At 34.1% G+C, this 15,514-nt stretch overlaps 1 protein-coding gene across 1 annotated transcript in view; it reads right to left on the reverse strand.

Annotated features, from left to right (window-relative positions):
• Nucleotides 1–135: 135 nt before the first annotated feature.
• CCDC73 (coiled-coil domain containing 73) overlaps nt 136–15,514 on the reverse strand; it is an 82,981-nt gene continuing 67,602 nt past the window's right edge. Inside the window, exons 13-17 of the mRNA XM_036326894.1 lie at nt 13,116–13,226; nt 10,738–10,924; nt 8,147–9,628; nt 6,084–6,217; nt 136–484 (exon numbers count right to left, since the gene is read on the reverse strand). Of these exons, the coding sequence (XP_036182787.1) occupies nt 269–484; nt 6,084–6,217; nt 8,147–9,628; nt 10,738–10,924; nt 13,116–13,226 (2,130 nt within the window). The 3' untranslated portion in view covers nt 136–268. The remainder of the gene's footprint in view (nt 485–6,083; nt 6,218–8,146; nt 9,629–10,737; nt 10,925–13,115; nt 13,227–15,514) is intronic.

The raw sequence follows: 15,514 nt of genomic DNA on the forward strand, positions 1-15,514 counted from the left end.
CTTGAATAATATGTAAGTTGTGTTCTATTAAGGAAGGGTCTTGAAGGTGCAGCAGGAGCTTTGATGAAAGGTATATGGAGGAAAGACCAATTTAAGGGGAATTAGATGCTAATAGCAAACTTTGCAATCTTAACTCAGCTATCTTAACTGAAGCATTTTATGGGCAAAAACATAGCAGTAATACAACTTCATTACATCAGAAGAAACTGGAAAAGTCATTTTGCTGTAATTGAAACTACATCAGTACTCTAATTTACCACTGAAAGTATTAATCTGTTTTTGTCAACAACTCTTCTGCTTTTCTTTTTTTAGATTGGTTGTCATTCTCTAAGCTTAGGAACTTTTCACTTTCTTTTATTTGATTTGTTATCAGGCTCTGCCAGCCACCTTCACCAAAAGAAGACATAGTTAAATTAGTAGTATCTTTAATCTTGAGAGCCTGAGAATGGCTTTGTAGATTTGATTTCAGAGACTGTGTTTTCACCTAGGAAAGACCAAACTTGTTTTACCACTGGAGTTATTACTCATTTTCTAAACACTCATCAACAAATAAGTTTAAAGAATATCATTAAGCTTTTGCAATTATGAGCATATGATAAAGCCACCATTTTCTTGGCTTTTCCCCAACTACTACATTTTGGCATCAAAAAACTATAAAATGTGAATTTGTAGGCTTATGTAGTAGCTTTTCAAGATCTCTTAATATATTCCAGGAATACCACAAACATTTTCTAAAAGGTCTTGAGCTTACATTGAAAGAAAAGATATTTAAAACAGGCAGATAAAAATCTGTTTTGTCTTCTACTCCCTTCCTTTCCCAAACATGTCTATGTTTTGTATCTTCTATCAAAACAAGGGTAAATTTTAAAATGCTAACAGAAGTAAACTACCATTTAAAACTGCTTTTTACTTCATGTTTCCTCTCATGCTTCAGAGCACCATTTTTGGAGACACAGGAAAGAGCAATGCAGTATTTGGAAGTTGGCATGTTTTCCAAAGCACTACATTGGGTCATACTTATAATATTGTGCTAAAAATGTTCATTTCTATTTTTTTCCCTGATAATAAAATACCGGAAATTTGGAAAATAGAAAAAAGTATAAAGTAACTAAAAATCAGTAGTAAACCACTATCCAGAGACTTGTCAACTTTTTGGTACCATTTGCACTAGACTTTTTTTCTATTTTTAGTATAATCAATAACTTTCTAGAATTTTATATCTTTGTTTTTCCCACTGAGCTGCTTTCCTAGGTCATTACAATTTCTCAAACTATTGTAGGGGCCTGCAAAATAATTCCCTTTTATGCATGTGTTGTAATTTATCTCTTAATTGAATATTTGTTTCAACTTATCCCTGTCAAATAAATTTAATTTCTTGAAAAAAAAACCTTTGATGGTCTTAGATTACCAGATAAAACTTATTGTTAAAAGGCAATGTTATAATTTAGAATAGGGAAAATAGGATAAGAACCACATTAAAATTACCCAAGATTCCAACCACCACTAAACAATTTGATGTAAATATTCTGGTCCCTTCCGTATAAATACACTATTTGAAAATTTAAATCACACATTTTCTACACTGTATTAAAAACATTTTTAGCATTTCCCTGTGTTAAGGTCTGTTAAGAACATGGATCCATTTTATTCCATGTTCCATAATCTATACTAATAAAAGGGTAATAATGCTAATTAGACCAGACATCTTCCAGACAAAGCCATGGTGGCAGGGCCAAGGCAGAGGCAGTTAGGGGTGATCAGGCCAGCAGGGAAGAGCAGTTAGGGTGATCAGGCGGGTGGTAAGGTGAGCAGTTAGGAGCCAGTGGTCCCGGATTTCGAGAGGGATGTCCGACTGCCGTTTTAGGCCCAATCCCTATGGGCCTATGGGATCGGGCCTAAATGGGCAGTCAGACATCCCCCTAGGGCTCCTGGATTGGAGAGGGTGCAGGCTGGACTGAGGGATTCCCCCCACCCCCACCCCATGAATGAATTTTGTGCACCAGGCCTCTAGTTTAATATATTGTTGAACATTTAAGTTTTTGAAAATTTATTTTTATACATTACGCTATGATGAATACCATTTGCTCATAAATCTTTGATGATCTTTGAATACTGCTTTACATTAAAATCTTTTCCAATTGCACTGATTAAAGTGGCATATTCAAAACATTGTCATTTTCAAGTGAGATTATATAATTATTTTTTAAAAATATATTTTACTGGTTTTTTATAGAGAGGAGGGGAGAGGGATAGAGTTAGAAACATCGAGAAACATTGATCAGCTGCCTCCTGCACACCCCCTACTGGGGATTTGCCTGTAATCAAGGTACATGCCCTTGACTGGAATCGAACCTGGGACCTTTCAGTCCACAGGCCGACGCTGTATCCACTGAGCCAAACCAGTTAGGGCCATAGTAATTATTTTTTATAGGCTCTTAACTATTTACATTTAATCTCAGTTCCCTCAGGACTGCTCTTGGCTCCTGAGAATTCTAGTTAGCCACCTGTCCCCTCAAAGTCCTAGCCTCTGATCCTTACAATATTGTATTCATATGATTGCCTATGTTCTTATAAAATAACAGATGAAAACAAAAGTATTGTCAAGGACTGCCAGGACAATAAGCAAGTTATTTAACTTTTGTGAGCCTTAGTTTTCTCATCAGCTCCTTTTAGATACAAAATGCTATTGTAAAAAGTAACTGGTGCCCTGGCTGGTATGACTCAGAGCAATGTCCTATACACCAAAAGGTCACGGGGTTTGATTCCCAGTCAGAGCAGGTACTCAGGTTATGGGTTTGATTCCTGGTCAGGGCTAGTTCAATAGGCAACTAATTGACAGTCACTTGCACACTGATGTTTCACTCTCTAAAATCAAAGTATGTCCTTGAATAAGGATTCTTTAAAAAAGAGTAAGTGGTAACGGAAAAAAATGGGTAAATGTGTATTTCTGATAATGTCTCGCATATAAGTAAGTTCACCACACTTCATTTAGCTTACAGAGCCAAAATGAATGTACAGTCACCCATGCAATACTGATACATAGAAAGATACCAAATCTAAATCTAGGTTGCTGCTGATTTTGAAGTTAAATGATTGATGCCTTGTGATTTAATGGTCCTGTTTTGCCATCAAAATACTTGATGCATTTTGTTGCATTTGACATCAAGTGCAAATCAGCCCATTTTCCAAAATTCTGGTTCTTTGACTTTTTATCTAGATGATGGAAAGGAGAGACATTTACACATATCTGCTTTAGTTTCTTCCCTAAACTAGCTACTTAGTGGGAGGGGCAGAAGCAGGGATTCCCTGTAGAGAGATTTTGACAAAACTTGTCTTACTTAGCTTAACTAGGGTTTTGCAGCCTAGAGTAATTCCAGTTCTATATGTAGCCACATATCATTGCTCTTTCCTATCTCCTTTTAAAAATACTTCCTCTTTCTGCCTGACTCAAAGCTCTGATACTAGTCCTGGGGTTGCATTTTAAAATTTAACTTCAATGAACCTAATTCATTGTATAAAATGAATGGCTTTCTTTGTTTACGCTGGCCCCTCTTTCCCATCCTCATTCCTAGGTATGACCAAGATTGCAGCAGGCTACTAACCTAACCCTCTCCGAAGTACAAAAAAGGTGGATTAACTCATAATATATACCTAAAATTTTACAGGATTGGTGTGGCTAGAGTGCATAAAAATACGTTGAAAAATATGAATAACTTTTATTCCCTTTCTGGCTATAAGTCTTCATAAAATTAATTTGTCTTCATTTAGAACAAGAATAGGCAAACGGCTTTGTGGGCCAAGGGGCCTCCCTCTCAACTGCCTAATTGTCATTGAACACAAAAGTAGCCATAGACAATAGTTAATGGGTGTGGCTGTGCTCTAATAAAATTGTACTTACTAAAATGAGGGGGTGGGGGCTGCATTTGGCCCACCAGTTGTCACCTGACAGCCCTATTTAAAAAAGTGTAAAATATTAAGGAGCAAGTAAACAGGCTTCATAAAGAGACTAGATTTGCCTGGTTTAATGCAAGAATAACAGCATTTTCAGTCTAGGCAAAAGAATAGGTCTGCTTTTAAATGTGTCCCACATTAGCTGTTGATTGGTAATCAAGCTTCAGGGGGGACAATGGTACTTAGCATAGTGCTTGACACCTAGTAAAATTTAGAAAATATCTCTTTAGCCAGTGAGCTGAGTTTTATTTTTATTTTTTTTACATGCACTAGTATTTTGAGAAGAAACATTTTTTTTACTATGAAAGTTGAGAAAGTAGATATTTGACTAAGAGCCAAGAGACCTACTTTAAGTCTGCCACAGGTAGTGTCTCTCAGTGCTTTGGAATTATTTCACATTTGTGTCACTGCTTCCTCATTTGTAAAATAGATGTGCCTCACAGGACTGTTGTGGGAATATTTTTTTGAAAAAGCTTTAATTCTATAAATTCTTAAAAACATTAATTGCAAGAAAAGCATTAGGATTAGACAAAGAATGGAACTACTGGGTTAATTATAAAAATGGGCTTTAAAGGGAGACATGAAATTCCCATTATACCTTTGAAAAATGACAATTACAATAAGAGGTCCAGTGCACAAAATTCATGCATGGGAGGCGGGGGTCCCTCAGTCTGGCCTGTACCCTCTCCAATCCAGGATCCCTCTCACAATCCGTAACCACTGGCTCCTAACCGCTCACCTGCCTGATGCCCCTAAGTGTTCTCCTGCCTGCCTGATCGCCCTAACTGCCTGTCTGCTCTCCCCTCCTGGCCTGATTGCCCTAACTGCCTATCTGCTCTCCCCTCCTGGCCTGATCGCCCTAACTGCCTATCTGCCCTCCCTTCCTCTCCATGCCCTTCGGACCCCCAGCACAGGTGTACTGAGAGCTCTCCACCATGGCTCCACCCCTGTCCTGAACAATTTGCATATCTATTATTAGTATAGATGTTAAGTATTCAACCGAATTTGAAATTGGTATCTAGCTTTTCCTTTTTGCATTGATTTCACTAACTTACCTAGTTGGCCAAGGATTTCCCAATGCCAGATTTACCATATTTCAAAGATACACATTTGTACACATCAAAGCTGAAATGATTTCTGCTGACACAATGGTGAAAAGATGAATCCTGATTTTAGTTTAAACCCTCCCAGAAGAAAAGTTTATACTATCTCAGTGAGGGTCTCTCATACTTAAAAAGAAAAATAAAATTTATTGTGAAAACCTGTTATATGTTAAGGTGTCAATACTGTAATTTTCATCTTCGATGTGCTGAAGAGAAAGTTACTTAATGTGTGTCTATAAAATTTAAAACAATATAGTGGCTTTAAAATCTCACTATGCAATTATTTAAATAAGTAACCTTTCCTAACATTTATAGGTTATCTTTTAGCAATTATACCTATAATTGTTTTTTGTAGACTTTGAACATAGCCTTTTTTGCACTAAAGTTTTATAACCAAAATAAGAAACTTACAAATTTTACCAAAAAACCTGTCATCTGTAGTTAGTTGCTTTTTATATGACAGACTCCTGGAGCCATATAATCTCTACAAATCTTTTGTTTAATATTTACATTCATACTTGATATATATTGATGGACATTTGATCCTTTCATATTCTGTGTTCTAACTGAAATAATTTAAAATAAATTCCTTCACAACAGTTTCCCAAAATGTAAGTAACATTAAGCCCTACTAAAAATAGCTGAATTTATTCATTGACTATTTAAGGCAACTTTAATTAGAATAAAATTTTAAATGCTCAAATTGTGAACAGTTGTATTTTAAGTTTAAATAAATGTGCAAGTTCCACTATTCCTAAGTTTAGGTGACTAAAATATAGAAGTACATAATACACTACCTCACACTCTCCCTCCTCAAACAGGCTGGATTATATCTATTTGATTTATACACTGTGACTTTTTCCTGCTGTTTTCCATCAACCTTAATTGTGAAAAATGGTGCCATGCTGCCCTCTTGATATTATTTTGGAGATCAGTTAGGTCTTAAAGCATCCAGATGCATACAGTTCTACACATATCTGTAGAATTAGCTCACTAAGGTCTGCTTGGCAATATTTTTAATTGACTTACATGTTCTGTGGGAAAAGAAGAATCACAAGAAGTCTTTGCAGTTGCATTCCTCTCTTCACTGGGCTCTCCCTTGGGATCTGGATGGATAGTGGAGTTATTCAAAGTGTCAGCAACTCTGTTAATGCTAGTAGTATCTGCTTGACAAAGAGGAAATGGCAACAACTGAATTTTATTCTCCAGGCACTCATTTTAGTGGCTGAACTTGTTTTACTCTGATTCTATGCTTTTGTATTTAAAAAGTAACAATTTCTATTTTCTTTTTACTTTGACCTTTTTATAGTTTTCATAGACTTTGCTTTTACATTAAACATCTCATTTCAGAAAATAAAGTTTTATTATTGTTATTTCTAAAACCTGATTTCACATTAAAATGAGTGAAATGGTATAAACATCTTATAAAACAACATGTTATCCTTATTCCCCAGTTACTACACTGCCTGTACATGTAAACATTTATATAGTGAACATCTTACGAATTCAGATTAAAAGAAACTGGCCATAAGATACCCAACAAAGGGCTGTCTAGTATTTAATAAACAGATAAAAGTAATGTAGAGAAACATGCCTACTTCGAAGTTTAAAAAATACTTAAACTTTTATGAGTTTGACGACTTTACAAGTTGAATTTTTATAGAATTTCAGACATCTCCCCTTCCATTCTTAAATTTATATCACTGAAATTTAATTTAGAAGAAAGGAACTGGGATAATATGGTCAACATTAGACCAGATCCTTGACTAATAGCATTTGACTAACCACAGCATTTGACAGATAAGATTAATAGAATCTGAAGTTAGTACATTTTACTAGGAAAAATTAGATTTTGTGAAATAAGGTTTTCCAGTGCTTTGGTGTTTTCTATTTTTTCCCTATATCTCCATTCATGCTAGCAAGCAAGAAGTACTTATTTTGCTTTTAGTTCCCAGTTTTTCTCCCAAGTTTTCTCTTTCCTTTTAAAAGAAGCATGTTAAACTCAGGGCCAGGCAAAGCTGCCCTTGTAATCTGCATTTCCTTTAATGGGTCTAACTGCATATTCTTAAACAGGTGAAGTCACTTAAAATCTAAATCTTTAACAATGTAAACTTTGATTGTGAGACTGCAAATGGCAAAGTTAACATTTTCCTCATGATAATACTTCGTAAACATTATCTCCAAGTTATGTTTATACAGCATCTACATGTTAATATGAAAAATTTCAAGTACTCCCAAGTACAGAGTATGAATCTCAAGTACCCATTACCCAGCTTCAATATCCATCAATATTAAGTCATATGACTTTCATCCATTACCTTTCCCCCTATTTTTCTATTGTGTATTTTTAAAGCAAAACTTGGACATTATGTTATTTCATGTGGTAGTTTTAAATAATAGTCTGAAATATTTAGCATTTTAGTGTATTAGTAATATAGGTACATCATATTAAGGGGTTCAATTTAAAGTGTTTCAATGACAAATAGCAATGATATGAAATGTAATCATGCTATACCTTGAGATTGTCAAACAAAAGCTGGATTTGTGGTGCTGGTGAAGAAACAAAATAGAAAAATGAAGGAAAGGGAGAAAACGGGGAAAAAAGTGACAAAAGGTGGTTCTGAGGGAGAGAGGTGGTGGTGATTTTTCTGGTGTGTGTGTGTGTGTGTGTGTGTGTGTGTGTGTCTCTAAGGGATAAACATGGGCACTGGAAGAAGCCTTATCAACTTCTCTGCATTTGCTCTAGAAAGTAAAGACCTCAGATGAAGTAGCAGTTCCTAATTTAAAATTAGTTGCCTGGACCTGTGGTTGTTTTTGTTATTTTCAGTTCCTTGGTTTTTTTTTTTTTTAATTTCCAAAATGCAATTATGTATGCCTCAGTATATGTTGACAAAACTGGTTCATGTTTAGGTGAAAAATCCATTTTCATCTAAATAAAGCCTTTACTTTTACTATATAGGGAATATTTTAGGTTTAGGAAAAAAATAAATACTAACATGTTTTCATTTTGAACATAATCTGGAGAATTTTTACCAAGAATACTAAACAGAAATAATAAATTTTTAAAGTAAACATAAAGCTTGTTTTCTTACCTGGCCCAGTATCCTTCCTGACATTTTTACAAAGTGTCATTGAAACAATCTTTTCGTTTTCTGATGGGCCTATTGGTCTCTCGTTCAGCAACAAGGGAATGCCAGAAGTTGAAGTGCTCACTGTTTGACTTTCATTTTGATTTACTTTTGACCAAGAACTGGGGTCTAAAAAATTCACATATACTGAAGTTTTCTCAGTTTTTTTATCTGAAGTTGAAAGATCAAAGGCTGACTTTCCACTTCTGTTTACTAAATCTCCAGATGGCTTTATGTGAAATGAACATGATTCTTCCAGCTGTCCTTCACTGTAAATTTTTCCTGAAACGATGTCATTTAATGACTCTGTTTTCTCAGTATTATTTAACAATGTATGCTGTCTTTCATTAACATCCACAAACAGGAAAAGGTCATTTTTTGTAGCTTCAGTTAACTGATTCTCATCAATGTGACTCTCTTTACTGGAAAACTGCATTTCTGTGGAAGTTTTCATGTGAACAGCAGTTTTCATATCTTTGGCTTGTGAGGTATGTATATTCTCATTGTTAACTTGAAGTAGAGAAATGTTCATACTGTTTTCTAAATCTCCCAAACAGTCCTTAAATGAACTTTGTGAGTCATTCAGATTTTTACATACAGCTCTTTTCCCAGGGCTTGAGTTTGGTTTCACCAATATAGGCATCATATTAACATTTGTATCTGAATTCTTAAGAAATACTTTAAGATTATCACTGAAAACTGCGGATGAAATGGGGTATTCAACTGCAGTGTCATAGGGAATAGTTAGTCCAGGCTTCTCTGAAGTATCCTTACAGATTTGCTGAACAGCTGAAGTTTGTTTAAGTGGTAGTGTACTGCACTCACTTTTATTATTTACCAGTTGTATTTGTTCTATTTTACACTGTTTATCATCTAATATAACATCACTTGAGTCATGTAAATTGTATCTTTGACACTGAACAGGATTCTTTTTTACATCCAGAGATGAATCCAAATCTATTTTAGCTTGGTCACTGTTTGTAATTGTCTTCTTTGTAGCATTTTCTTGAGTCTCTGGAAGCAATCTAAACTGTTGTTCAGAAACATTTTTTTTATGATTTGTACTGTGAGCCATCTCATTTAAGACACTGTTAAATGATATTCTGTTACTTTCAACCTCCAGATGTAAATCTGGACGGTGAACATCGAATCCTTCAGTTCTTTCTAGGTGTATGCTGTCTGTTTCTATTGATATATCTGCCTCTAAAAAAGAATTATTTGGTGATTTAAATTCTGTGGATTCATTGTCTCTTTCCAAGCCCATCTTGTCTTTTATTTCTGTAGTAGCTGCTTTTCTAAAGTCAGTAACATTCAAGGTTTGTCCTTGACTAATTAATTCTTTTTCTATGCAGAGGGTTTTGCTTATAGAGATTTCGCTTTGCTTCTCATCTTGAGGTACACTAGGATCAATTTCATTCTTGGAGATTTTTTCAGTATGCTGTATATCTGTCATGATGAGAACACAGTAAATTTTTATACACTACAACAAATGTACTTTTGATTTAAAACAAGACACGTTGAGGGTATTATAAAAATGGTTTTTATTTCTCTAGTCAAGTCCATATAAACACAGAGCTGATTCGATAAAATCAATTTATCCTAACAATTTATACTCTTAATTTCTATTACTACTTAGATCCAGAAATTGCTAGCTGGCTTCTTCAATACTCTTATCACTTTTTAAATTTACTACCTTGTAAATATATTTTGCTTTTGGAATACTTTTGGCCAAGTGTATAAAATGTCTACTTAAGACATTAATTTTTATTCATTTGGGTTCCAACCATAGATTTCAAAAATTCAGTATAATCACAATAATCTGGAATATAAAGTTCAGAGCTTGTAGGGCTTTTTTAGTCTGACCATTCTCTCTACAACATCTCCACCAAGTGGTTGTTCGGCCTAGTTTTGAACACTTTCAAATAATTAATTAGTCAAGGACAAAACTTGGAATGTTACTGTCTTTAAACAACTTTTTTTCAAGCTGGATGAATTAGTAAATTATTTGAACAGTTTTAGAAAGGCCATTTGATGTAACATGCTCTAGGTCTGGTCATCAGAAGGTTATTGGAAGTCCATTGGACATTCTCAGTAAAACAGTGAAGGCATAAACCAGAATGCAAAAAGGAAAGAAGTGATGAATAGGCAGAAATGTACTTTCCCCCAAAAAATATTGGCTGTAAAGCAGTGGTTCTCAACCTGTGGGTCGCGACCCCTTTGGCGGTCGAACGACCCTTTCACAGGGGTCGCCTAAGACCATCCTGCATATCAGATATTTACATTACGATTCATAACAGTAGCAACATTACAGTTATGAAGTAGCAATGAATAATTTTATGATTGGGTCACAACATGAGGAACTCTATTTAAAGGGCCAGAAGGTTGAGAACCACTGCTGTAAAGAATAGCACAAAGGGACCCTGTTTTGTTAAGATATATACAAATAATGTATTTCTCCAACTACATTACAAGGTCCCCAAAGCAAAGGGTATAACTGAATTCCTCTACAAAGCTCAATATACAAATTAGAAAATATCAATATAATCTTAGGTTACCTTCTATAATGATTTCTTCTGTAAGTGGTCCTTCTTTCTTTTTCTCCTTTTCTCTATATTCAGTATCTAAACAAAAATTCACTTTATTTTCTTCCCTTATTTCTTGCCTAGAATTATATTTCTGTGTGGTGTTTTGTAATTTTCCCATTGACATATCACTGTTTTCAGTATTTACTTCTGGAAGATTCTAGTGTAAAATGGAAAAGGTTCCTTTAATGTAAAAACAGAATTTAAAACAATGGGGGGGGGGGATGAGTGGAGAGGGGAAAATGGGGGACATCTGAATACTTTCAACAAAATAAATTTGTTTTAAAAAAGTATAAAACATTTAAATTGTGCTGATAAAGTAGGATTACAACTAAAATACAAAAAATTCTAAATAATCAACTGAAGACTAGCTGGAGAGAACCCTGATAAGCAGTGGTGCAAAAGGGCTGGCCGGGTTCCCACAGACAGCAGACAAGAAGAAGAAATAAAAGGCATTCCAATTGGAAAGGAGGAAATAAAATTCTCATTCACAGATGACATCAGATATCGTACATAGAAAACCCTAAAGACTCCACCAAAAAACTATTTAATAAATGAATTTGGCAATGTAGCAGGATTCAAAATCAACACTAAAAAAACGATGGTTTTTTTTGTATATACCAATAATGAACTCTCATAAAGAGTAACAAAAACAAACAATTCCATTTACCCTTTGCAACAAAAAAAAATTGAGATACTTTTATTTGTTGCAAAAAAATTGAGATACTTATCCAATGAAGTAAAAGACTTGTACTTGGAAAACTACAGGATGTTGAAAAAAGTGATAGAGGAAGATATAACAAGCGGAAGAATATACTATGTTCATGAATTTGTAGAATTAGCATCATTAAAATGTCCATACTAACCAAGGCAATCTATAGATTCAATGCAAACCCTATCAAAATACCAACAGCATATTTCACATATCTAGAACAAATACTCCAAAAATTTATATGGAACAAAAAAAGACCCCAAATAGCTGCAGCAATCTTGAGAAAGAACAAAGTTGGAGGATCACAATACCAGATATCAAGTTATACTACAAAGCCACTGTAATCAAAACAGCTTGGTACTGGCACAAGAACAGGCATATAGGTCAATGGAACAGAACAGAGACCCCAGAAATCGACACAAGCCATTATGCTCAATTAATATTTGACAAAGGAGGCAAAAGCATACAATGGAATCAAGACTGTCTCTTCAATAATAAATGGTATTGGGAAAATTAGGCAGATACATTCAAAAAAATGAAACTAGATCACCAACTTATACCATACACAAGAATAAATGCAAAATGGATAAAATACTTAAATTAAGTCATGAAACCATAAAATTCCTGGAAGAAACCATGGGTAGCAAAATCTCAGACATCTCTCATAGCAGTATGTTTACAGACACATCTAGGGCAAAGGAACTAAGGAAAAAAATAAACAAATGGGACTACATCAAAATAAAAAGCTACACAGCAAAAGAAACCAGCATCAAATTGAAGGGGTAACCCACTGTATGTGAGAAACTGAAAAATCAAGAGTTACATATATAACAATTTATATTAAACAAAGTCACCTTTAGTGAATTTTATCAAGTTGGTATTTAAATATAAAGTATATTAGTAAAACTAGATTAGTATAGTATTAGAATAACATAGTATAATTGGCATAATAGTCTAAAATATAATCTTTCCCAAAATACAGATTTCATAAACTCATAAATAGTAACTTCTGTGTTATTCTTGTAAAAGAATTGAAAGGCAATGAAATAGATATTAAAATAGAAAAATCAATTTTAGGGTTCACCAATTTTTAAAGTGAACCTTTATATTACTAATTTACACTTTTATTATCTATTTCACTAATATTAACATTTATTAGCAAACATGTGGTTTAAGAAAATAGCCATGTTTATAACATCAAGTCTTATGATAAAATGTTAACACTATAGAACTCAACTATTATCTACATGTTCTAAACATGGCTTTAATACATCTCAACAAAACTGCTGAGGAAAGCTAAATAGATCAGCCAACAATAATATCTTATATAATTCCTTATTTTAATAATTTACTACAATATTATTAATGATTTTATGAAAAGGTAAATTAATTTTTGTTACATATGGGAAGTCATTCAATTTACACACACACACATGTGTGGTTTTTCATGCATAAAAGCAATACAGGGAATTTTATTAAATTTAGCTTTTTAAAAAGCATTCACTTCTTAGAAATATAAGTGCAAGAAGGAAATGTGTCTGACTATTCCTACATTATTTTTGCGATATTTCTTTTGCATTTAATAGTTATTTTAAATGTCTACAACTATTCAAAATATTTAAATATTTAATAAACCTACATGCTTTCCCCCAGTTCTTAATGCTTTCTCATGCTCATTTTGAAGATTAAGGAACTTTTCTTCATTTTCTTTTAACTTCTCCCTTTGCAGCTCATTATCTCTTTCAAGGGTCTGCAATAAAATTAATTATCCAAAAAATAATCAATACCACATTAATGAATTTTGATGTGTTTTATGTTGCTTAGACCTTTGCTTCTAACATGCTGCAAGTGCCATACAGATCAGTGATAATGTGCTATCTCAACAATAATTTTCATAAATTAACAGAAAGGTGCTTATAGTTTAGTTAACAGGAAAAGAGGGGGAGGTTATGAAAAAGAAATGACTATAAAAGGACATAAAAACATTGCCATTATTCAGTTTCACCACATAAGTTTTAATGTACTGAAAAAGTAATATAAACTACAGCATTGAAAAATATGAAATGTAGCATAATCCAGCATATAACACTACTAAAAAATTTTAACTACCACAGAACATTTTTCCATATCTGTTTATTTTAGGAAGTAACTGGCTAGAGAGCCCTTAAATACAATGTTAATTTTTAATTTCAAATTAACACATTTTAAGTAGAGTTTTAATATTTACTCTATTAATCAATTACTTTATAAAATAACATAATATAAACACCATCACACTACCCTCTCTCCCCGCCCCCAAAGAAAACCTTTAAAGACTAAAACCACTACTGTTTTCTAAGACACGGGTGTTAAAGCTATTGGTATCAGTGTCACCAATATTATTAGGTTTCTCTAATGTCTGCTGATAATCCAAATGAACCTCTGTAAAAAGACAAGTAGTAAGAACTCTACCTATATGCCTACTATATCTGGAATTTTTAAGTTCATTTGTTGATCATTATTAAAGCTATCTATGTACATTCAGGGTAAACATTTCCAGCCACACAAAGAAAAGGTAAGGTTTTCCAATTCCCTCCTCAGAGGTAACCACTCAGGCAGTTTCTTGTGTACCCTTCCAGAAATTGTCATATAAGCATAAAGAATATAGTACTATACATACCATATTATTCTGCATCTGTTTTGAAAAAATTAATATGTCTTCCTTACTTTCGATATCATTATATATAGACCTATCTCATTTTAAAGGCTTCACAGTGTTTCATCTATATAGAGTTCTCAATTATATCTAAAATGTCAATCTTCAGGCAAAATTATGGAAACATAATTTTACAATTTTAACATAAAGATTCTCCTCTAGCTCATAAAGAACTAAACATTTAATGAGCTCCTAATATGTGCCAGATACAGATACTCTTATATGCTCTTATGCTATAGAGGTGAAAATTTACTGTTCTATTGGAAGTTATACTCTATCAAGAGATTATTTGGTACTAGAGACCCAGTGCACGAAAATTAGTGCACTCAGGGAGGCAGGGATCCTTCAGCCCGACCTGAGCCCTCTCACAGGCCGGGAGCCTGCTCCCTGTGGGCCTAAACCACAGTCTGGCCTCCCTCTGCGGGAGGCAACCAGGTGGTGATCAGGGGACGGCTGTGGCCGAAAGCGGCTGGCCCCACCCCCCCATCACCATCCCCTCCCTCTGCCCACTGGCACATGCCTTGGCTGGCCTGGCACCACCTGCTCGTTGGCCCCGCCCCTTGTCAACTGGTTGTTCCGCTGTTTGGTCGATTTGCTTATTACGCTTTTATTACATAGGATTGTTTGCATCTGGATTAACAATCAAAAACCCTAGCTGAAAAAATGGATATTGTGGAAAGTCAAAATAAAAACACCTGTTAATATTTTAATATATCCCAAACTGAGTAAATTATCCTGGTTAATACTATGATTACGGCAGCAAACTAAGTAAATTATTCTTATTAACACTATGCCTATGGCAGTATAACTATACTTATATCTGGACTAAACTATAATTAAATCATAGTATAAAATATTCTCCATCATGAGAATTTATTTCTCTATGCTCCAAACTGTACAATAAAAATATAAGACAGATGGCAGCATTACCGCACAGTGCTGAAACACAGTAGGCCATTATGAAGAGTAATGATCCCTTTTAGTACAGGTGGATTTAGAATGTTCAAGAAAACACTTGAGATATCTATGCAGCATAATCCTCAGCAACAGTTCTACATTAATATTTTCTTATGCTATATAGCAGTGGTTCTCCAGCACCAGTCTGCAAACAAGCACTGATTGCAAACAAGCATGGCAAAAATTTCACTAGCCATGGCAAAAAAATGTCAATTGGAGGGCATCATGTCTTTTCTTGTAACAGACTCTCCTTTTACCTGAGCTTATATTCTTACTATACTTTTAGTGTTAAAATGTTCTCTTTCATAAAATGAAAAAGATGATAGATGGTATTAGTTATTTTTTAATGTCCTTATTCAAATAAAAAGCTGACAATTCTGTTTTTG

The sequence above is a fragment of the Myotis myotis genome, unplaced genomic scaffold, assembly GCF_014108235.1.
Source record: "Myotis myotis isolate mMyoMyo1 unplaced genomic scaffold, mMyoMyo1.p scaffold_m19_p_10, whole genome shotgun sequence".
NCBI lineage: Eukaryota > Metazoa > Chordata > Mammalia > Chiroptera > Vespertilionidae > Myotis > Myotis myotis.